This window comes from Poromitra crassiceps, assembly GCF_964638095.1.
Source record: "Poromitra crassiceps genome assembly, chromosome: 25".
Taxonomy (NCBI): domain Eukaryota; kingdom Metazoa; phylum Chordata; class Actinopteri; order Beryciformes; family Melamphaidae; genus Poromitra; species Poromitra crassiceps.
The window spans coordinates 789237-814462 of NC_139649.1; the positions used below are offsets into that span (position 1 = coordinate 789237).

At 45.1% G+C, this 25226-nt stretch overlaps 1 protein-coding gene across 2 annotated transcripts; it reads left to right on the forward strand.

Moving 5' to 3' along the window:
• The first annotated feature begins 934 nt into the window (after positions 1-934).
• Positions 935-24763, forward strand: nampt2 (nicotinamide phosphoribosyltransferase 2). 2 transcript variants are annotated; one of them, XM_083660801.1, is made up of 11 exons: positions 935-1121; positions 9679-9814; positions 12512-12615; positions 12739-12867; positions 13333-13491; positions 14945-15075; positions 16108-16333; positions 18810-18929; positions 20179-20319; positions 23391-23516; positions 23633-24763. In XM_083660801.1, the coding sequence occupies exons 1-11, from the start codon at positions 1074-1076 to the stop codon at positions 23795-23797; spliced, it is 1485 nt and encodes a 494-aa protein (XP_083516927.1). In that variant the 5' UTR covers positions 935-1073; the 3' UTR covers positions 23798-24763. The 2 variants fall into 2 exon arrangements, with proteins under 2 accessions (XP_083516927.1, XP_083516928.1); XM_083660802.1 differs by lacking the exons at positions 18810-18929; positions 20179-20319.
• The last annotated feature ends 463 nt before the right edge of the window (positions 24764-25226 follow it).

Below are 25226 nucleotides of genomic sequence, written 5' to 3' on the forward strand. Positions count from 1 at the left end.
CAAGTCGCTCCCTTCAGCCACACTCGCACTTTAGTCTCTCAAGTCTATCCAAAAAGAAAAGAAGTAAAAACTGAATAAATTATCATCTTACAAACCCCAGAACCAGATAAAAAATAATGGTAGAAAATGAATACAATACCAATGGGTTTTCAAAGTATGAGGCTGTGCCCCCCCCCCCCCCAAATAAAGCTGGGAAGAATGCACCTCCCTCGCTCAATTCCTGGATGCCTAGAGTTAGAAGGCATTTTTTTGTTTCTGTCTGTCAGATTCCTCAAAACTACTGTATCACTGAACTATCTCTTTAACCAAATCACACACATTCAGGCTATTCTATGTGATCTCCTTTTGATAACTAATGCAATATTTTTTCACTTCCATTCACTGAGCCTCCCCTGAAACTGCTTAGAGCCCCCCTGGGGAGGCCTGCCTCCCACTTTGAAAACCTCTGCAATATACAATATGAACAAGCATGGGTGCCTGGCAATGTTTTAAAGTGAGGGAGCAAACTTAGAAAGATACATGATAATTTGGTGTTATAAAATCCTAGGTTTGATGTACATTGTCACTATGTGATTAAAATTGTCTGCTTTAATATTAGAAATTAAATTTTCCACAATTTCTACAGTGGTATGTCCTTAATGATGTTCAGAAGTCGGATAATACAGGGACGCATCACCTGCTGAGAGCCGCGGGGCGTGGTGGGTATTATCAAGTATGATTGACATAATCTCCCATGTTTTTTCTCTGTCTTTGAACGTAGCATGACGTTTCAGAGAGGCGGTCGAAGGGACCCGCCCCTTACGACCCCCAATCAACCTGCCCCAACATAATGATTACAGAACGATCGTCTCTTCACCGACCAGCGGTATATAAGATCTGAGATAGACAGGCTTAAAATCAGATTTAATCTTCATTAATCGATTAATTATTTAATTCGTGTGGTTTAGTCTCTTGCCACTCCTCCCGTCACGTCGCCCCTCCCCTCCCCGCTCGGGTTGTCTTGGGGCTTCGCTGCCTTCTTTCGGTTAAAACGAGGCGGAGTGTCGTGACATTCACATCATTCATTCATAACAATGGCAGCACAGGATTTTAATTTGTTGCTAGCGACGGATTCCTACAAGGTGAGTGTGGACCCTGTTGTTTGTTGTTGTCTATTACATAATTTACAATGGTTTTCGTTTCCTACAAAATGCGATTTTGTTAGCGGTCACGTTAGGTACAAGTCTCAGTCAAAACATGTTCAACGAAATGCGCCCTGCTTTCGGCGGACTGAATGGCTGGTTGTTCTGGTAACTTATGAAAAATTACTTCTATTGTATTTCATGCCCGTATGAACAAACGCAACTCCTATTAACTCTAACAACAGGCATGGAGTCTCGCCGTTATTCAAGTGGATATGGTAGGTGTCCTTTATACCGAGTGAAACTTACATTCACTGTCAAGTATTCACATTGGAATGGTCCCATTTTGTAGTGTAGGACACATGTATGTAGACTCTACATGTAGAGAACAGTAGGAATTGTAGCTTCGCTCTCTTATAGCATGTAATTATGCTGCTGATGTTTGTGTAACGTTACCTAGCTAACGTTAGTTAATAAACTATTATAGGGTTAAGTCTAAAACCTGGAGCAGGGTTCCCAAAACACGACCACCTTAGTCCATAGACCCTCATTTAATCAGATGTTGTCCCAACTATAGAGGAAGCCCACCTGAGGATTTGTGTTGTTAGTGGTAGAAGTTAGGTAGAAGTTATGGCCAAATCGTGTACGTGGGGAGCTGTGGGGAAAGTGAAACCTACATTTCCTCAATGTGCTAACCTCAAAGGAGGAAACACAGAGAGAGAGACCACCTTGGTGGTGGGCACCTCCTGATAACCTACTAGAGAGGAGTCCCATAGCCTATGATGTTATTAGTAGCAAAGCCAAACTGTACAGCATTTATGCAAATGTAATTTATGAGTTACCCGATTACCTGCTTAAAGGTGGGACGACTAACTATGAGAATCAATAAAATAATGTGTTTACGACAGTTAATGTACAGACAGCCAGGGTTGGGAAGTTGCGTAAAATGCTGTCGGTGTCTCAATGTCACAATCAACATTGATTTCCCTATAAACAAGTTTTCAAGTCATTTTGTTATTTTTTCTCAGGTGTTTTTTTTTGTTATAGATTCCAGTTACCAGTTACAAACCAGATGAATGAGATCACATTACATGTAGGCTATTACTGCTCTTCTTTTCGTCTGCTGACGTGTCTGCAGCTGTATCAGAGTCCAACCTGTATAATTGGCTGAATAACTTTCACTTTCATTTCAGTCAGTCCAGAAAGTTAAATCCCAGCTCTATGCAGGGGCCAGTCACTCCACTGCAATGTGGGCCAGCCTGTGTTGGTATCATATGCCCAGCGGAGTGGCTTTAAATGTCAGATGTCACTGTTAGATGTCACACCAGCTTTTATACTGCAGCCAAATGCCAAAAGGTCCCGATGATGATGGCCTTTTTATTAGCAAACGTCTCACTGGTGTTACTTCAGCACAGCAGCATTCCTGAAGCAGACAGTACAGTAAGCGGTTAGCTCAGTACCTACTGCCTTGTCATTAATGGGGCAATAAATACTGTATGATCTGCGGGGGTTGATCATTTCAGTACCATTGATTATTTGCAGGTGCTGAGAAGAATTCTGACCTTCAAAGTTCAAAACTCATTTCCAGACCCTGCTCTGTTTTGGAAAGAAGGGAAAACAAAACACTCCAGCAGACTTTCAAGACAATCCCTATGGTCATGGTTAAACGGTGGCCTAAAGGTTAGAGAAGCGAGCTTGTGACCAGAAGGTTGTCGCTTCAATCCCCAGGACCCATAGGATACCGTACATCTGGGTGGGAAAAGTGAAACAGCAGTGTGTGCCCCGACCTCCTTACCATCATTGAGGTGCCCTTGAGCAAGGCTCTTAACCCCAACTGCTCCAGTGGAGCTGGTCAGTGAGATGAGATGAGATGAGATAACATCAACTTTATTGTCCCCTGGGGGACCAGCAGATCAGACTGGGGATAAGGGTTAAAAAACTTTACGAAACAAAACAAAAATATATATTAATATATATATATATATATATATATATATATATATATATATATATATATATATATATAGATCCGTTTAATCATTATGTTGTTTCAAGAATCAGTCCAAAACACAGCTTTATCCATGTTATCTATGTTGGTCTTTCTTGGCTGCACCACCTTCTTCTGTAATTTTAGATATGACTGCCCGTGTTTGGTGTGTGTATCAGTTATGTAGATATGACTTTGGCCCGTGTTTGGTGTGTGTATCAGTTATGTAGATATGACTCTGGGCCGTGTTTGGTGTGTGTGTGTAGTTATGCAATCTTCAGGCGTTCTCCCCCTTGCATAATTGGTGATGATGCTGATGACGTAGGTTGCCTGCTCAAGTCCTTTCACTTCATCGGTCGTGACCCAATGGTAGTGACCAAAGAACAGCGATAGGCTGTTTAGTTTTCTGATGAAATGCTTGGTTGTGTTGTGTAACAGGTGTAACACTGCCAGCAAAGGCAGATGCTCAAAGCAGTGACTTGAGGTTTTTGTAGGGCTGTGCAATTAATCAAATTTGAATCGCAATTACAATTTTGGCTTCCCACAATTATGAAAACAGGATAATTGAGATAAAACAATTATTTTGTCTATATTATTTATTTGAGTTATTTTTGCCATAATCGAGCAGCCCTAGGTTTTTGTACATTTTAACTTGAAACTGTCAAGAGGCCATGCTTGAAGTTTTCTCATCAAGTAACATCTTGTCCTGTGTATTAATTAATAATTTAGTTGCTCACACAAAATATTGCAACATCATCAACCACGAACCAAAAATCCAGATTTTTTTGTGTGTCGTAATTGTCGTAATCGTGAGTGCAGGTGCAAGATTATTTTTTTGCACAGAAAATGTATTTTGCTTGCAAAGCGCGCCTGCCTAGGTCCTCTCCTGTCGAGTAGGAGATACAGTCAATACAATTGTATTGGGCAATATGGATCTAGTATTCCTGTAATATTCCTACAGTATTCCTATAATATACTATTTCTATAGTAATCTTATAATATTCCTATAGTTTTATTTTACAGGGTAATTCAGCAGCGGGGGGGGGGGGGGGGCGTCACTTGAATGCATATAGGGGAAACACTCGGCTCCATCACCAAACCCAAAGTTCCCAAGTAGCCTATTTACAATATGAAAGCTGAGGTTATGAGACTTTCTAGTATTACCTGCTAAACCTGAGGTGAACATTATTTTCTAACAGGTTGCTCATACATCTACTGTCTTTTCCATGGGACTTGAATGCGCGTACGCGTAGTGGCCAAACTGGCCATGTTACCAAACAACCTCTCAGAATGTCACAATAGTGACGTGATGTTTTGCTGCTTTGCCTCTGTGGAGAGCCTTGGTCTGAGAAGGCTGTAAACTTACAGTAGCTAATCCAACTGACGTCATGTTTTCCTTTGCATTCTGCATCATGAGACTAGCCAGGTGAAAATGATTAGCCTAATATCCTGTGTGCATATTTCGCCTCTACTCTGACTTCATCCCATGATCATGGAATTAGCATACAACAATGCTGCCCACGGACCAGCCACAGCTCGTCAAATAACGGACCATCCACAGCTCGTTAAATAACGGACCATCCACAGCTCGTCAAATAACGGACCATCCACAGCTCGTTAAATAACGGACCATCCACAGCTCGTTAAATAACGGACCATCCACAGCTCGTTAAATAACGGACCATCCACAGCTCGTTAAATAACGGACCATCCACAGCTCGTCAAATAACGGACCAGCCACAGCTCGTCAAATAACGGACCATCCACAGCTCATCACATAACGGACCATCCACAGCTCGTCAAATAACGGACCAGCCACAGCTCGTCAAATAACGGACCATCCACAGCTCGTCAAATAACGGACCATCCACAGCTCATCACATAACGGACCATCCACAGCTCGTTAAATAACGGACCATCCACAGCTCGTTAAATAACGGACCATCCACAGCTCGTTAAATAACGGACCATCCACAGCTCGTTAAATAACGGACCATCCACAGCTCGTCACATAACGGACCATCCACAGCTCGTTAAATAACGGACCATCCACAGCTCGTTAAATAAACATGGGCCAATGTCGTCAACAGAGTCCTTGTCCTGCCCTGCTCTTTAGCGCTTGGTCACTCATTGCATAAGTTGCTTGACTTTGAACCATAACATGAGAGGAAGGCCTGTCCTGCTGCTGCATCGTGCCACAGAAATACCTTCTGTCAGAATACCTTCTGTCAGAATACCTTCTGAGATGCTGATGCTTTCTAAGGCCGGAAGTAATGAATGAATTACTCTTGTTAAGTTTGAGTTCAGATTTTCTATCACATCCCTTACAAAGAACACATCATTGGTCGGCTCTGTGTGCATCACATCAGAAACTGACCTATCAGAATGGAATGGATCATGTTGAGTCACAATTTACTTTTTAATATTTTATTTTCAATTTTAACAATATATGAACAAGCTCAGACACAGTAAAGGAAAACAAAACAAAAAACATACATATATCAACAGTTATCATAATGTGGTGCTACCATCCATATAAGGTGCTACTTGTAAGAGATGTCGCCCATGGGGTCCAACAAAAACCAGCCGGCCAAGTCACCCACCGCCCCTAACCTTGTCGAGGTAGCCTCTCCATCCTTATAACAGAGACCATGTCCGTCAACCACAGTTGGTGAAGAGGGGGACTTCCATTCTTTCAGAATGAGTTTTTTTGGCAACAGTTGTGTGAGAGACTGTTGCACAGCTGTAGGGAAGCCCAGAGAGGTGGCAAGTTCTACTTTTACTTTTGAACAAAAATAAAAGAGTAATAATCTATGGTATCTTTGGTAAAAAGGTAACAGTAACTTCCTGTTTAAATGTGTCTTTTAAACTAAAATTCAAGGTTTTTTGGGGGTACATTTTCCACTACTACTACTTTTACTCAAGTAGATTGTTACGCAATGCATCTGACTTCCGCTGAAGTAGAAGTCCAGCCAAGTAATGCTTCTACTTGAGTAGGTTACTCGGGTCGTCTTTCCATTCCACCCCTGACTGACCATCTCAATGATCCTGATGTCGTAGTCTTAACGTTGGAAGGGGAAAGACGGGGAGCTTGTCTCCATGTAGCAGCCAGGCAGGAGGAGAGAGAAGTCTTGAGGAGAACATGCTTCCTGAAGACATTTCTCCCAAGTGAGGGGTTGTTGCACTTCATTATTGAATGAGTGCTCAGTGAACACAAAGAGGTGTTTGTGCTTGAAGCTGTCATCATCCTGAAGGCCTTAAGGACCTTCTCAAATCCAAGTTTGGCCAGCGAGAAACGTGATTACTGTACATGCTAGAGTAGAGTCACGTTGCACACGAAGCAGACAATCCTTAAATTTTTTTTAGCTTAGCTAATTAGTGTGTTTACTTACGGTTTTATTTCAGCTTGTTTTCCAATCTCAATCTTATGATCTCTGCGACAGTGTTGTTGTAGTCGAGTCACTATATCTCCAGTCACTATATCTCCAGTCACTATATCTGCTCGGCACCCAGAACACTTCGAGTCGTCTGCTGGGGTCTTGCTGAATTAGTTATGTGACTACACGCTGCTCGGCACCTGGAACACTTGCAGGCTGCTCGACACCTAGAACACTTCGAGTCGTCTATTGAGGTCTGAATTAGTGATGCTGCCTCAGTGTTGAGATTTGGATTGAGCCCCCTCGGTTTTGAGATTTGGATTGAGCCCCCCTTCCTGACTACAGGCTGCTCGGCACCTGGAACACTTGCAGGCTGCTCGGCACCTAGAACACTTTGAGTAGTCTGCTGGGGTCTGAATTAGTGGTGTGACTACAGGCTGCTCGGCACCTAGAACACTTGCAGGCTGCTCGGCACCTAGAACACTTCGAGTAGTCTACCGTGGTCGGAATTAGTGATTTGTTGCGGGCTGTTCAACGCCGAGCACTTGCAGGCTGCTCGACACCTGGAACGCTTAATCAATTAGATCGACACCGATTCGGGGAGTCCACCACCAATGAAATGTGAAGTAACGGCTATTGCGAGGAATGCAGGAATGGATGCCATGTGCTTACCATGTGACGCCTAGGGGAGGAGAGATCTTTGGGCAGACAATATGGCAGCCTGCTCTGGTCGGATGTAGGCCGCGTAGGCTGACGAGGACCAGCGGCCCATCTGTTGCAGGGAGGCGGAGGACACCCCTTGCGCGGCGGCTGATGTGGCCGTGCCGATCCTGAAGGAGTGGCCGGAATAGTGCTCCGCTGGGAGGTCGCACATCTGGAGGATCCGCTTGAGGTGAAGAGTGAACCAGGTTCTTGTCATGAGATGGTGGGGTGAGATGAAGGCGCCGTCGTAGGCTCTGGCTGTGGAGCTGGCCAGCCCCCCCCCCTGATGTAGGACTGAGCGGCGTGGAGTAGCTGGGTGAGGCGGGGATCGTGAGGGAGTGCCGGGGGCCTAGGACGTGGGTCCGGACTCATGAGAGGGTGAGGGCCGAGAACGGGGGAAGCGGCATTGGAGACGGGTCGGCTGCCGGATGGAGGTTGCGGAATGCGTCAGTACGATGAACACAGCCAACCACTGTCCAATGCAGCAATTAACATAATGGCTGTCTCCTTAGGTTTAGCGCTCATGGCCTGTTGAGCCGAGATGTCATTGACCAAATATGACGTTTGAATGGTGCAGAAGACCAATGTCCCATTGCTTTGAGAATAGATGCTGAGACATCTCAGCTGCAGAGGTAGACGTGCCAGTGCAGGAGTAAAGAGAGCAGCTGACGAGGGAGTCCTCGTCATTTGCAGAGGAGACGGCGGCGGGAGGTCGCCTTCCCTTCGAACTCAAGTCAGGAACAGAGTTAATCCTGCCCCACGTCAGGATCTCATGCGGTATGAATCTTAGAGGATAGACAGATCAAGTATTAGTTTGAGAGATAACAGTTGAGCCTTTAGCATCCCTGTCTGTTTAAAAATAAAGTGAATAAGAAATTAGTATTTTGTCACTGGTTGGGACAGCAATGGAATATTTAATTATGTCAAATAAAATCAATCCCCCTCCAGTCACTATATCTCCAGTCCGAGTGGAGTCTGCAGTCCACAGTGTTGTTGTAGTCGAGTCACTATATCTCCAGTCCGAGTGGAGTCTGCAGTCCACAGTGTTGTTGTAGTCGAGTCACTATATCTCCAGTCCGAGTGGAGTCTGCAGTCCACAGTGTTCCAGTCCAAGTCTGAGTCGCCAAAGAAGTAGTCTCGGTTCCCAGACGTTTGGTGAGCGGCGCCAACAGCGCCACCTAACCACCAAACGTCTGGGAATTTACTGTTCCAAATCTGGTTCAGAGCCCGGCGAGAACGGCCGGCAGCAGACACGCCTACATTTATTATTAGAATTTTATTTGGTAGCGGCAATGCAATGTTTCATAGTTCCAATATAGAGCAAGACACTGATGTGCTGCAAAGAGAGTTTATGCCTGTTGTTTATTTTACAATAATTTGTCCTACCCGGAAGTGGTCCGCTTGCTACTGTACTGTGAAGCGCTGTGAGGTCATCAGCAGACTCTGTAACGTTGGCCTCGGGAGTCGGGCTTATCGCTGGGGGAAAGACCTCTAGCCGCCGGGGCCGGATGAAACACATCCTATTAACAGGTTATGTTTGTTTCTAAGTGATTAATATGTTTCTCCGCAAACGCGGCGGTGTTTTGCGAGACACCGGTCCTGCATGACCTGCCACTGCCCTCAGAAAGCAGGCCCGTGATTGGTTCTCCGATGCAAGGCTTCCAACAGCACCACCTAACGTTATGAAAATATTTAAATAGTAATATTGTCAGTCTTACAGTAGTGAAACGGATTAAGACTGAGAGCTGAGTCTAGCAAAGAAGAGTCTGAGTCAAGTCCCCATTACCTGAGTCTGAGTGCAGAGTAACTGATCATGAGTGTCAATCTGCATGTAGGTGGAACACACGTGCCTGCCCTTGCACAAAATTGAATATAGAGCCAAAGTGGAATGTCACTCCCTGCTTCAGCACTGTACCAGAGATGTTCATCCACCATTTATCTTCCCATACACATTTAGTAAAATGCGTATAAAAATAGTTTTACTTGTTCAAACCAATCGGTACAGATATATTTAGAAACAGGTGAGATCGCATAACATTTCACTCGGACCAAAACGTTAAAAAAAATGCAGGTTTAAAGAAAATGTTTTTTTTCGATGTTTTGATATGAGCGAAATGTTCTATAATCTCCCGATTCTAAATATAGCTGAACCGTTTTGTTTGACCAAGTAAAACTCTTTTTATAAGCATTTTACTAAATGTCTATGGGAAAATAAATAGCAGAAGAAAATCTCTGGTACAGTGCTGAAGCAGGAAGTGACGTTCACTTTGCCTCTCCATAGTCACGGTATTAATATAGCTATCGATATATGCCAAATCTTTAGGGCCTCTTACAAAGAAGAAAAATGAATACATCAAGTCAAGTCCTTGTCTACAACTTCCGAGTCCCAATGCTCGAGTCCAAGTCCGAGTCATCAGTGCTGAAGTCCACGTCGAGTCACAAGTCGTGGAAATGAGATTGCTTAACCCCTGTGTCTCTCTTTGTGTTCCAGATCACACACTACAAACAGTATCCTCCCAACATCAGCAAAATCTATTCCTACTTTGAATGCCGACGGAAGAAAGGCTCCCAGTTCAATGAGGTGGTGTTTTTCGGGCTCCAGTACCTTCTGAAGAAGTACCTCACAGGTGAGATCACAGATCTTAACCTTGACCTGGGACATTCATTTATTGTGTCATTCTACAGTCAGTCTGACATTTTACCAGAAGAAATCAAAGAGCCTTGATTGCCGCGGTATGCTACGAGATGGGGAGCTCTCGCGGTATGCTACGAGATGGGGAGCTCTCGAGTGATTTAGAATCGGACATAGGTTACGCAAAAACCACGCCCTGTGCCCGCCTACGCAGCAGTCAAGCGCCGCGATTGGCCAGGAGCAAGTATTTTGTCTTCTTCTTTTGACAGCTGGAATCTCCCACACCACAAACACTGCACGGCACGCAGCCCAGCGATTTCATGAACCAACTGAATAGCTCTTGATAGCGGACATTGAAATGAATTATTAGTGTATTAACGCCAATGAAAACGTAACACACAAGCTTTTCAAACAAACATTTCCCACACACCACAAACACTGTGCCCAGCCCAGCGATTTTATTAACCAAATTTCTCTTGATAGTGGACATTGAAAATAAATTACTGTAGCCTAATAACGCCAATGAAAACACAAGCTTTTAACACACAATCGATTTTTAAACATTTATTTCAAAACATCATTGTAAAATGCAGGCCTTTAGCCAAAGCTTCAATAACAGAGCTCAGCTGACAGTTTAACCTGCCCCCCCCCCCCCCCCCCCCCCCAGGCCAGCCGTTTGTTCTAGGCCAGTGAAGTCCCAACAATCTACAAAAACATGCAATACTATTCATAGATAAAAAGTTGAATCATACACAATAAATAAAACCAAAAGTAAACGGTTAGCCTTCCCAATGGCCAGCAGCATCTGTTATTCTGGCCTCATAATAAGCACTGAGGCGGGTGGTCAGAAAGTCAAATAACATTAAAATACATTGTATGCTTTGGTGCGATGTAGGACTTTGTCTTTCAATATCCTCATTGCAGCCTCGCTTGGTGTTGTTGTTGTAGGAATGGTGTTCCTGTAACAGAGAGCCCAACATGAGCATGAGCGCCTGGCCAATCCCGGCACTTGACTGCTGCGTAGGCGAGCACAGGGCGTGGTTTTTGCGTAACCTATGTGCGATTCGAAATCACGCCTCGCGGTATGCTATGAGGTGGGGAGCTCTCGTGGTATGCTACGATATGGAGCTCTCGCGGTATGCTACAAGATGAGGAGCTCTCGCGGTATGCTACGATATGGAGCTCTCGCGGTATGCTACGATATGGAGCTCTCGCGGTATGCTACAAGATGAGGAGCTCTCGCGGTATGCTACAAGATGAGGAGCTCTCGCGGTATGCTACAAGATGAGGAGCTCTCGTGGTATGCTACGATATGGAGCTCTCGCGGTATGCTACGATATGGAGCTCTCGCAGTATGCTACGAGATGAGGAGCTCTCGCGGTATGCTACAAGATGAGGAGCTCTCGCGGTATGCTACAAGATGAGGAGCTCTCGTGGTATGCTACAAGATGAGGAGCTCTCGTGGTATGCTACGATATGGAGCTCTCGCGGTATGCTACGATATGGAGCTCTCGCAGTATGCTACGATATGGAGCTCTCGCGGTATGCTACAAGATGAGGAGCTCTCGCGGTATGCTACAAGATGAGGAGCTCTCGCGGTATGCTACGAGATGAGGAGCTCTCGTGGTATGCTACGAGGTGGGGAGCTCTTGTGGTATGCTATGAGAGGAGGAGCTCTCGTGGTATGCTACGAGGTGGGGAGCTCTTGTGGTATGCTATGAGATGAGGAGCTCTCGTGGTATGCTATGAGATGAGGAGCTCTCGTGGTACTGTATGCTATGAGAGGAGGAGCTCTCGTGGTATGCTACGAGATGCAGGGCCCGGTAGCAAACCCGGTGATACAGCATAGATATGCAGTAAGTTCACATTATGCTAGAGCTTGCTGTTGTTCCGCCACCATCTGCATGGAATAAAGGAAGAACCAGCAGTGTCATTTCCAAAATCCATCCTAGTATACAAGGCGTTGTCCCTTTTCCTGGTAAGAAACAGCAGATACAATGTAACATTTACAAAGGACTTGGTTTTCCATCTCTCCTTTGTAAAACTAAAAAAAAATAAAAATAACAAAAAAGACAAATATATGTTTTGCTACCTGAATATAGAGCTCAGCCTGTGCGTCTTTCAGCATAATCAAGGCCTGGAAAGTGGAAAGGAGAGAGAGAAGCAGAGAGGGAGGAAAATAGAATTAGGCCACTAAAAAATACATAGACCCCAAATGTACATAAAGGTGTAAAAGGCGGCAGTAGGGACCACAGAGGAGCTGCAGATACCTGCCTACAAACATAATGGAGCCAAAGCTATGACGTGGGAGCTGAAGATGTTTGGAGGTGATGTTGCTATGGTGCCAGGTTATTATGTTGCAAAACCGGACTGCGCACATTGATATGTAACTAAGATAATGATAAAACCCGTCTCAAATTGCCATCTGGCAGCCAAGGTTTTGTAGAATCTAATAAATATAACAAACAAAACAAACGCTGCTAGCTCACTCACTGTTAATGTTGAATAGTGACATTTTATAGACTAAACAACTAATCGATTATTAGTCAAGACAATAATCTACAGTTGAATCGATAATGAAAATAATCGTTAGTTGCACACACCCCTACTTCAAATAATGGTTGAACCCTAGCCTTGTGTATTTTCTGTCCATGGTTGACGGTCCAGTAGTAACTCTGTTTCTTCTCTGCAGGCCCAGTGGTCACAGAGGAGAAGATTCAGGAAGCCAAACTCTTCTACCAGATGCACTTCAGACAGACTGTATTCGATGAAGAAGGCTGGAGGAAACTCCTAGAGGTATCCTAAAAGTGTTCTACCTATCTGTCCATCACACAGACACGCCCATTCACACAAAGAGGTGTTCATCATTCATCATACAGCTCGACACCAAACTGATGTGAATGTGCTTTCTGCTGGCAGAAATATGATGGTCGTCTTCCCATCCGGATCAAAGCTGTTCCTGAGGGCAGGGTCATACCACGAGGGAACGTGCTCTTCACCGTGGAAAATACAGACCCCGACTTCTTCTGGCTCACCAACTACATCGAGGTAAAACTAAACACAGAAATGTCTTCTTCATAGTGTTAAGACTCTGTCACTGAGCCAGACTGGGTTTGTCCACATCCGTCTCCTTACACCCATATTACTGTGTTTTGGGGTAATTATGACCTGTAGTTGTTTGGATTATGTTGTAATTCGTAACAACCTACTGAACTTCTTTTGGCAGTGTACCTCTAAATAATATAATAAAGTAGATTACAATAATGTAAATAATAATAATAATAATAACTGCGGTCACCTGGTCATCGTCACAGCCCTATGCTGAACCATCAAACAGGCTTGGTGTGGCCACACCCATAGACGAGAAGTTATGACATGATGCATGATAAGTATTACAGCAGTGCCAGGCATTTGATCTCTTTCCTGACCTTTTCCTCAACAACTCCCCTTCTCCTCTCTTGCCCCTTCCCCCTCATTCCTGTTTCCCCCCAACCCTCCCTTTGCTGAGGATAGACCATGCTGGTCCAGATGTGGTATCCCATCACAGTGGCCACAATATCCAGGGAGTTTAAGAAGATCCTGGCCAAGCACCTGAAGGCCACTTCAGGGAGCCTGGAAGGTCTGGACTTCAAACTGCACGACTTCGGCTACAGAGGAGTCTCCTCACAGGAGGTCAGCAGGAGCTTCTTTCATTCCTTCTCACTAGTCAGACTCAACATCACTGATGTCAATATTGACATGAACAGGACCCAATGACAGTCAGAGGCCAAAGTCTTTCATGAGCAAAACGCATGGCTGCAACATCAATCATCAGTCAAGAATATCGATTTTTCTACCAGTGTTTTTGACCTTTTCCTTTCTCCTTCCATACGACTGCCCCCACTCACCTGGCCAATATGGCTGGAGTTTATGCTGCATTCAGTGGACATGGGAATATCATTATTCTTAGGAACACTTCGGTGATACTGATTCTGATGTCATTCTTAACCTTTGACTGTGCTCAAATTAATGTGAATATCTTTAGTTCAAGGTCTTTAGTTTCATTCTAACCAAACATGACAGATTAGATTTTGGTGGTGAAAGGTCAAGGTCACTGTGAGCTCACGAACGCCATTTTCAAGGTCGTTAACGCGGTATCTCAGTAAGTAACGCCTTGACGGAATTTCTTTGAATTTGCCTCAAACATCCACTTGGACCAAGGGTGAACTGATTATAATTTGGTGGTCAAAGTTCAAGGTCACGGTGATCTCACGACCGCCCGTTTCATGCTCGGTAACACGATATCTCAGGTATGCCTTAAGGAATGTCTTCGAATTTGGCACAAACGTCCACTTGGACTCAAGGATGAACTGGCCAAAAGTTCAAGGTCACTGTGACCTCATGAATGCCATTTTCTAGCTCGTTAATGCGATATCTCAGGAACGCCATGATGGAATTTCTTCACATTTGGCTCAAAGCTCTTGACAGACATGATGTCAACTGCTCACTTGTTGTATATACAGTATATCTGCGGTGAAGTTGTTCTAGTCTTTAGGAATGAAACTCGGATGCCAACCTAATCTTTACTGCCCTGTTCATATCAGAAGAAAAGTGGGACGACATCTCGTTGCTACAACTTAGAACTTATTCACATGTGTATCTGGTTGGAATGCCCACATCCAACATGGCAATCATAAGCTTGATTATTGCCAAGAGGTGACTTTCAAATCAGCCATAAACAAACTGCCACAGCTGTTGTTTATCTCTTGCATAAGTAGAGGTGGTTGTCTTAAGGTGCGTTCACACCGACCTATTAAAGTTTTTCGCTGACATCCAGTTTACATACAAAGTCAATGCAAACGAGCGATTGAGCGTATATTCGACGGGAGAAAGCGACAGAGACCGAGCGATAGGGCGAAAATTAGCTCGTCGCCCGAGATGAAATATCCCAACTCGAGCGAAATTTCGATGCCAACAGTCGCTTGCTGTTCAACGCTGATTGGCTGCCATGTGGGAGTGAGTCAAGGATCACACTGGCTTGGAACAAACCGCTGGTTTATTGTGTGGCAACAAACCGCATTGACAGCTGATTGACAGCCGAGCTACAGCCGCCCCTCTCTGTGTGACTGTCTCTCTCTCTCTCTAGTCAGCAGCATTAGGAGGGGCTGCTCACCTGGTGAATTTCTGCAGCACAGATACAGTAGCAGGGCTGCTGATGGCACAGCGCTACTACAGCTGTCCTATGGCTGGCTTCTCCATTCCAGCAGCAGAACACAGGTAACACACACGCATGCACACACACACACACACACACGCACGCAGGGGCAGACTGGAAAAATAATTCAGGCCGGGCATTAGATACCAATTTGGGCCGTTTGAAGCCAGATTTTGGCTGTTTGAAGCCCAATTTGGGTCGTTTGAAGCCAGATTTCGGCCGTTTGAAACTCAATTTGGGCCGTTTGAAGCCCAATTTGGGCCGAGTCCAATTTTACAATGAGATGCACCCACTTTAACCCTGAATAAAGTAATAAAACCACTAGTAAACCAATAGGCGGCGCCTGGCCTGCTGTTCAGTGAGTGGCCTGACTGCGGGCACCAAAAAAAAAAAAAAAAAAAGTTTTTTTTTGCAGGCCAGGCCAGGCCAGGCCACCGGGCATTTGCCCGACGTGCCCGATTATGCAGTCCGCGCCTGCACGCACGCATGCACACGCATGCACACACACACACACACACACACACACACACACACGCCCCAATGCAATATTTAGGCTAAAATGCTACATGTTTTCTAGATGTGTGTTTTTCTCACAATGTTACTCGTACAATACGGAGCAAATATGCAATGTACAATGTATTTGTTGGATATTACAGTAGCAATGTGACAGTAATAAAGTATCATTCTTATCATTCTTAAAGCAGCTATGGGGAACTTTCATTTTGTGTTGATTTTAGCAGCCCTTGTGGACAAAAGCAGTCGTGTAAGACAGTGATGATCTCATCAGTGATGTCATAAGACTGATGGATGTGAGCTTAAGGGGCACACACACACACACACACATGCGTGCATGTAAACTTAGGCCATGTTTACACGGCGTCGCTCCCTGCATAAAACGGCAAACTGCTGTTGTGTTCTGGACTTTGGTTCTGCGTTTACACACAGTGTTGTATGATAATGAATCACGTGCAGACGGTGCCGCAAAAGTGACTGAAAACACTGTAGTGCACATGCCAGGCCGCTAGGTGGCGGTGTAACGTGTAATTAGTATATCCAGCACTGTGACACTGTGTCCTGTCTTTGCTGTCCTCCAGTACCATCATCTCGTGGGGAAGGAGCAGGGAGAAGGAGGCGTTTGAGCAGCTCCTGGACCAGTTCTCCAGTGGTCCGGTGTCAGTGGTCAGCGACAGCTACGACATCTTCAAGGCCTGTAAACACATCTGGGGAGACAAGCTGAAGGAGCGAGTCATGGAGCGCAGCCAGGATTCCTATCTGGTCATCCGGCCAGACTCCGGAGACCCCGCCGAGACCCTTATTGAGGTTTGGACACACCTGACTCTTATGCCCTATCAAATTTGGGCTCACTGAGGCCCCGCCCACACATATACGGATATCATTTTTGAAAATGTATTATTTTCTCTGCATTTTGGCCTCCCGTGCACATGAAAACAGAGCTTTTGCAAGTTGAACTATTTTCCACTCTTTGCGCGACCAACCACGGGGGTGAGTGTGGAATCTGTACCCTAACTAGGGATGTTCATTTTGAAAAATTTCCATAATCGAAAATCGGGGGAAGATTTACGATCAATTATCGATTATCGATCATATTAAAAATTATATTTTTTTAATATATATACGGTATATATATATATATATTTTTTTTTTAACAAAATGAATGCCTATGGCAGAAAATACGAAAGACAACGTGTTCTCCTCAATTAACTCTTTATTTCAATGTGTCTCCTCTCCAACACTCTGCTGTCCCCGGCGCATGCCGGTGTGAATTCCCCATGTTTAAAACAGTTTTGTTGGCACAAAGGCCCGTGCCCAGCCAGAAGACAGACTATATGAAGCTCCACCTCACGTTAGTCGGCTGTGCAATGGAGTGGGGCGAGGAGGAACGAATTCCACCCAAACCTAGTCCGCAAAAAAAAAAAAAATGTAATAATAACAAAATCGATAAAAATTCCACATGATCGATTCCATTCCTTAACTCATTGAGTGCCAATGACAACAATCGTCGTCAATTCAAATACTAACGTAGAGTGCCAATGACGACGATTGTCGTCAATTACGTTTTTTGACGGTGGGACGTGGATCAAAGCCTGATCCATCTCCTGTGAAAGTATGGTGGATGTTGAATGTGTAAAAGCTATTTTACGGACCCATTAGGTGGCGACAGTGCTCTCCAGATTAGAGAAAGGCGAGGAAAAAAGAGAGAAGAAGTCATGGGGAAACGGAAATTGCATCGGTATGCATCGATATGCATGAAGCATAATGTTAGCTGTGCCTGCAGCAGCCAATCTGCTGCCACAATTGAGCCCCTCCGTGTCCGCTGCGATAGCCCATCCGCATGATTAGTTGTGGAGTTGTTATTATTCTCAACTGGAAGCATGGGAGCCGGTGACAAATACACGCGGAACGCTGTAAAAAAGCTGGATGTAGCGCACTTTTCAGTGCAGAGCAAACTCAGCAGAGAGCCACCAGAGCCACCAGAGACACACCCACGGAGGAGGGGTTTGCAGTTGAGGGGGGGGGGGGGGGGGGGGGGGGGCACGCAGGGCAGCATACAACACAGACCCAGACAGACCCAGACAGCAGGACAGGATTGGCAAACACAAGCTAGAATATCTGATGCCCACCAGCAGTAAATCAAGACCAGCAAGAAGCTGCAACCAGCAAGAAGCTGCAACCAGCAGCGCACGCAGGGGCCAGCGCTGCTGGTTGCAGCTAAGAAATATTATTTTGCCAAACTAAATTCCTTTGTTTTCACTGTTTTATTGAAGGAAATTATTTTTGAGGTGTCACATCAGAAAATATTAGCTTCAGAGTCAGTCATGTGCTTGAAATGCTTCATTTCACAAAAGGCTAATTATCTCAGCTTCTAGTTTGAAACGTCTCTTTTTGGTGAAATCAACCTATATTCTCCGGCTCATAACTAAAGAACGGCAAATGATATCAATAAACTTTTTTTTGCTGATGATAGAAGAGAGTCTCATCGTTCTTTGGGCGTGTTCGGTGTTTACATAGTAATATCACACAATATTCTGTGGGCCTCGAGAAATCACTGAAAACGCTCTGAAACTGGCACTGGGAGCATCCGTTTTCCAAAAGTGGCTGGCACTCAATGAGTTAACGATCAATTATCGATTTTCGATAACCCTAACCCTACCATAGAGACACTGTGGACCGTGTCATCATTCAGAAACCACGCCCAAGACGGGGAAAAACAAAAACTCCCCCCCAATCCTGGCGTTCTCCTATGTCGCGTGCATGGTCACGTTGCACACAAAGATCATATATACGGAAGATGAACACTCCAACTTACTTCCTTGACAGCTAGATCCACATTTTTCTTCTCAACAATTCTCAATGGCTTCCTTGTTTTGCTCAGGAGTACAAAAAAACTTGAATTGGCGATTTTTTACATTTGTTGTCTGCGCAGCCCCACCACACAACAGCTTTTAGCTATGTTTAATTCAAGGGAAATGACGCTGGTGTATGGAAGTGAATGGAGCACTTTCCCCCGTGATGGGACGTGGCCTATTTCATGCAGTGTCTCTATAGGAAATAATGAGCTTTAAATTGTTGGCTGGTGTGAACGGGAATCCTTTTGAAAACAGAGGAGAAAAAAAAAAGTATTTTCAGAAATATCCCTAAACCTCTGGACGTAGTCTGTTGGAGACAGAGCACACCTTGCCAGACACATCTGATGCTCATGACTCAAATGACTCCTGGTCTACAGAGCAATATTGTGGGAGTTGTATGTATTAATGCCTTGTGTTTGGTTTCTTAGGTCATCAAGATCTTAGAGGAGTGTTTCGAGTGTTCAGTGAACTCTGTGGGCTACAAGGTGCTGCCTTCTTACCTACGCATCATTCAAGGAGATGGCATCGACCTCAACTCAGTGGGAGAGGTCAGAAGAAGTTTGCTTGTTCTACTTGTATTATGTGAAGTACTGTGTATCCATCTTATTCAGATCTATGTCGTTTTCTTGTATTTTCTGCTGCTATAAACACTTAATTTCCCCACGATGATCATTAGTTTCATCAGATATAATACCCCGTTCAAGACAACTCAGACCGCTGGAAAAAATGGGTTCCGACCTGTAAAAAGTGAATTGAACGGTCGTTCAGGCCGGAATTACAGCTCGGAAATTCGGGTATCATCCAGAGCTCCGGTTTCTCCAAGTTGACGTCACAGCCACATCAAAATGGCAACTTGCATTGTTGACGTTTTAACACAATTTGAGGTCTTAATTATGTAATGTTAACGTGTCATGTGTTTGTGTCATCTGTGTTTCGCTCCGTGTGAAATTCAGCATTCAGCATGTTCGGTTAGCATTGTTTGCTAGTAGGTAGCTACCATGCTAACGCGGGTTGCTATGGCAAAACGCTTGGTTCCCCCCGAGCGGGAGGTGCAGCGTGAACGCACATCTGTCCGGGCCGGAGGTTCCGTGTCAGCATGTGCAGATGATTTGTAGAGGAAAAGACGAGGTCAAATATTTTTGCGTTTTATTAGGAAACAAAACAACAGCTACAGCTTCATCTACGAAGTTGGGAAACATGGCATGTTGAGGTTTGGTGCCTGGCAGGTTTGGTGCCTGGCAGAAAACAATTAACCATTAACAAACTATCCCCTTTTCAAAAATGAACAAGATCCACCTTTCCCTCTCACCTAGTCTTTCTCAGAAAAAACAATTTTTTTTTAGCCTAGTCTCACCTCAACGCCAGACCCATGACAGTTCTTACACTGATATACTACTTTACTGCATGCTGCAGATCTCTATGCGGAGTGCAGCGATTCAACGTAATATCAGATGCACGTAATATTTGAGTCTGGGGAGAGACGACTTTTAGCCAGTCTGAAGATTCAAACCTGTTCATGTTTATAAGTTTGCTTCTTGTGAACGACTAATAAAACAATCTCATTGAGTACTAACTAAAACAAACAAAATGTTGTAGTGCCCTTTTTGCTGCTGTCTTGTTTTTGTTTCTTTTCCAGCAATTCTCTTAACAGGAATATCTTCTGACCTTTGACTTCCTTACTTTTGGTTGCCTGTAACATTGCTGATCTTCTAGGAATTGAAGCTCATAAGCTAACATGCTAATCCCAGGGCTTCTGTCCTGCTGTGTCTGAAGCTTTCGTGTCTTTCTTGTCGGTAGATCCTGCAGAAGCTTAGCGATGAAGGCTGGAGTGCTGAGAACATCTTCTTTGGTTGTGGCAGCGCTCTGCTTCAGAAACTCAACAGAGATACACTCAACTGTGCCTTCAAGTGTAGCTACGTGGAGACCAACGGCAAGGGGGTACGGTAACTGACTATTCTCGGGGGAACGATTAAACACCTCTTTGCCTCGGTTTTGATTACCTTGGTCTTTGTGGATTTTCAAACAGCCTGTACAGGCCATCATTCTCAGTTTGAATGATGTTTTTTCACATCGTTTCCTCTCCCATAAACAGATTATTGTAAACTACATTAGACACTAGAGGGCGCTCAGTAGAGCAGGGCTATTCAACTACCGTATATCGTTCAGGGGGACACTAAGAATCTAAGGGCCTGGGGGCCGGACATTTCCCTGAGCTATTATTATTATTATTATTATTCCACTGCACCACCGTACCCCCCCCACCTGTACCATCTGAATAGGCCTGCAGTAGAGTGCATACCTCTACCACCTGAATAGGCCTGCAGTAGAGTGCATACCTCTACCACCTGAATAGGCCTGCAGTAGAGTGCATACCTCTACCACCTGAATAGGCCTGCACTAGAGTGCATACCTCTACCACCTGAATAGGCCTGCAGTAGAGTGCATACCTGTACCACCTGAATAGGCCTGCAGTAGAGTGCATACCTGTACCATCTGAATAGGCCTGCAGTAGAGTGCATACCTCTACCACCTGAATAGGCCTGCAGTAGAGTGCATACCTCTACCACCTGAATAGGCCTGCAGTAGAGTGCATACCTCTACCACCTGAATAGGCCTGCAGTAGAGTGCATACCTCTACCACCTGAATAGGCCTGCAGTAGAGTGCATACCTGTACCACCTGAATAGGCCTGCAGTAGAGTGCATACCTGTACCACCTGAATAGGCCTGCAGTAGAGTGCATACCTGTACCATCTGAATAGGCCTGCAGTAGAGTGCATACCTCTACCACCTGAATAGGCCTGCAGTAGAGTGCATACCTCTACCACCTGAATAGGCCTGCAGTAGAGTGCATACCTCTACCACCTGAATAGGCCTGCAGTAGAGTGCATACCTGTACCACCTGAATAGGCCTGCAGTAGAGTGCATACCTGTACCACCTGAATAGGCCTGCAGTAGAGTGCATACCTCTACCACCTGAATAGGCCTGCAGTAGAGTGCATACCTCTACCACCTGAATAGGCCTGCAGTAGAGTGCATACCTCTACCACCTGAATAGGCCTGCAGTAGAGTGCATACCTCTACCACCTGAATAGGCCTGCAGTAGAGTGCATACCTCTACCACCTGAATAGGCCTGCAGTAGAGTGCATACCTGTACCACCTGAATAGGCCTGCAGTAGAGTGCATACCTGTACCACCTGAATAGGCCTGCAGTAGAGTGCATACCTCTACCACCTGAATAGGCCTGCAGTAGAGTGCATACCTCTACCACCTGAATAGGCCTGCAGTAGAGTGCATACCTCTACCACCTGAATAGGCCTGCAGTAGAGTGCATACCTCTACCACCTGAATAGGCCTGCAGTAGAGTGCATACCTCTACCACCTGAATAGGCCTGCAGTAGAGTGCATACCTCTACCACCTGAATAGGCCTGCAGTAGAGTGCATACCTGTACCATCTGAATAGGCCTGCAGTAGAGTGCATACCTCTACCACCTGAATAGGCCTGCAGTAGAGTGCATACCTCTACCACCTGAATAGGCCTGCAGTAGAGTGCATACCTGTACCACCTGAATAGGCCTGCAGTAGAGTGCATACCTCTACCACCTGAATAGGCCTGCAGTAGAGTGCATACCTGTACCACCTGAATAGGCCTGCAGTAGAGTGCATACCTCTACCACCTGAATAGGCCTGCAGTAGAGTGCATACCTCTACCACCTGAATAGGCCTGCAGTAGAGTGCATACCTCTACCACCTGAATAGGCCTGCAGTAGAGTGCATACCTCTACCACCTGAATAGGCCTGCAGTAGAGTGCATACCTCTACCACCTGAATAGGCCTGCAGTAGAGTGCATACCTCTACCACCTGAATAGGCCTGCAGTAGAGTGCATACCTCTACCACCTGAATAGGCCTGCAGTAGAGTGCATACCTGTACCATCTGAATAGGCCTGCAGTAGAGTGCATACCTCTACCACCTGAATAGGCCTGCAGTAGAGTGCATACCTCTACCACCTGAATAGGCCTGCAGTAGAGTGCATACCTGTACCACCTGAATAGGCCTGCAGTAGAGTGCATACCTCTACCACCTGAATAGGCCTGCAGTAGAGTGCATACCTCTACCACCTGAATAGGCCTGCAGTAGAGTGCATACCTGTACCACCTGAATAGGCCTGCAGTAGAGTGCATACCTCTACCACCTGAATAGGCCTGCAGTAGAGTGCATACCTCTACCACCTGAATAGGCCTGCAGTAGAGTGCATACCTGTACCACCTGAATAGGCCTGCAGTAGAGTGCATACCTGTACCACCTGAATAGGCCTGCAGTAGAGTGCATACCTGTACCACCTGAATAGGCCTGCAGTAGAGTGCATACCTCTACCAGCTGAATAGGCCTGCAGTAGAGTGCATACCTCTACCACCTGAATAGGCCTGCAGTAGAGTGCATACCTCTACCACCTGAATAGGCCTACAGTAGAGTGCATACCTCTACCACCTGAATAGGCCTGCAGTAGAGTGCATACCTGTACCACCTGAATAGGCCTGCAGTAGAGTGCATACCTGTACCACCTGAATAGGCCTGCAGTAGAGTGCATACCTGTACCACCTGAATAGGCCTGCAGTAGAGTGCATACCTGTACCACCTGAATAGGCCTGCAGTAGAGTGCATACCTCTACCAGCTGAATAGGCCTGCAGTAGAGTGCATACCTCTACCACCTGACTAGGCCTGCAGTAGAGTGCATACCTGTACCACCTGAATAGGCCTACAGTAGAGTGCATACCTCTACCACCTGAATAGGCCTGCAGTAGAATGCATACCTGTACCACCTGAATAGGCGTGCAGTAGAGTGCATACCTCTACCGTTCTGTAATGAGATCATAAAATATGTAGATGAATGGATTGACTGGAGTTGAGTTGTGTTTTGATTCTGTACCACTTTCCCAGATAATACTCAAAGACTAGAATATTTCCTAGTTTAAATTTGTTTGTTTTGTTTGTGTGTCTTGCTTAGATGGACGTGTACAAGCAGCCGGTGACCGACCCATCCAAGGGGTCAAAGAGGGGTCGACTATCACTGAGGAGAAATTCTGATGGCTTCCTAGAGACAGTAGAGAGAGGGGCAGGCAAGCCTGAAGAGGTGGGATATTGAGTTTAGTTGGATCTTACTCGGTATAATATGTGTTTTGTGCTTTACCTCCTCAGGAAACTCTTGGTGCCTCATGTCCAGTATCTGTGTGTGCTTTGCCTCCTCAGGATCTGCTGGTGACGGTGTTTGAGAACGGCGTCCTCCTGCAGGACTACTCCCTGGAGGAGATCCGGAAGAACGCCCGGCTCTGGGAAGAAGAGGTGAGCCCCGCCCAGCACAACAAGGACCAGGAGCTGCTTCACAATCACATCATCAACAACAGGCTGCACTAAGTCAGCTCCAACGCCTCTTCACACATGCATCTCATATCAGATTAGAGTATTTAATTACAGGCTGCACTGATTTGCTATGAGGTGGAGAGACTGCACGGACTGTAGTCGCACACTGCAGGCCTCATGTGTGTGAAAGACTGTCACCACTTGACCTCTCGAGAGGGGAGTGAAACGCTGTTTCTCCTAACAGTCACCACCTAAGCACTACCATTCCCCTCACTTCCTCCTCCCATGACCGGAACAATCAAAACTCAGGGTCAAATATGATAGAACTCTCCTTTTACACCAAGTACATTATTATTAGTATTATTCATGCTGACGTATACAATAAATATGCAATCACCAATCATCAATGGACAAACAGTGACTGACTGATTTTTAATAAGTAATTACGTACATAAATGATCAGCAAGTCAATATATGAGTGTAGCACTAACTTCTGTCTGTGTTGTTTTGTTTTGACACGATGATCTTTCCATGTAAGCGCTGATTCAGAAGGCATGCCAGCATATGATCATAGAATCCAGAAAAATGAATGAAGCATGACTTAAAAACCTCTAGAAGGCGCTATTTCACCACAGCATAGAGCAGAAACCAAAGTGAATCGTACCTGTGGTTTCTATTTCATATTTGTGATATATCTCAGGCTCACTTTCATCTCCAGAACATTCTCAATTCATTTTGGAGGTGTGTAGATTAATGTTTTTTTTGGGTAGGGGGTGTGGTTATGGGTTTGTCTTTTTTGTGCTTTCATTTTATTCTGAACATAATGAATGAGTAATTTTACAAAAATGTCCATTGTTGGCATATTAATTTGGCAAAGGTGTAGGCAGGGGCGAGCTCTCTACCATATAACACAACATCAACAATAACTCATGTACTCACAAATTTTATATCTTGAAAGAATGAATGCTGCTTTAACCCATTGATACCTGATGCAGCATTTGTGTGTATAGCCCTCATTTGTGTGTGTATCCCTTTAAGACCGCAAACCGCGTTACGCGGTTCGCGGTCTTAAAGGGATACAAACACAAATGCTGCATCAGGTATCAATGGGTTAAATATGCCCCATTCAAGTGTTGCCTCTGGAGATATTGACAGGCTGTTATTGATGCTGAATATACTGGTAATATGATCATATATGTATATATCATATATAAGTATGGAATAGCTTTTTTGTCAAGTCTGGATTAGTTTCTTATAAAAACATTATGATTATTGTGCTGCTCTAAAGATCCAGACACAGGCATACTGCACTACTCTACTTGACCTGCTCACATAGACTTTATGGAGACTACCGGTATTTAGTTTCAAATCAAAATGTAGAAAAAACCCACAGAAGAGGGTCAGTACGCGGCCTCGCTCTATGACATCACTGATGACATCATCGCTGAACTTATGCCTCAGCCAGGAAGGACAACAAACATTG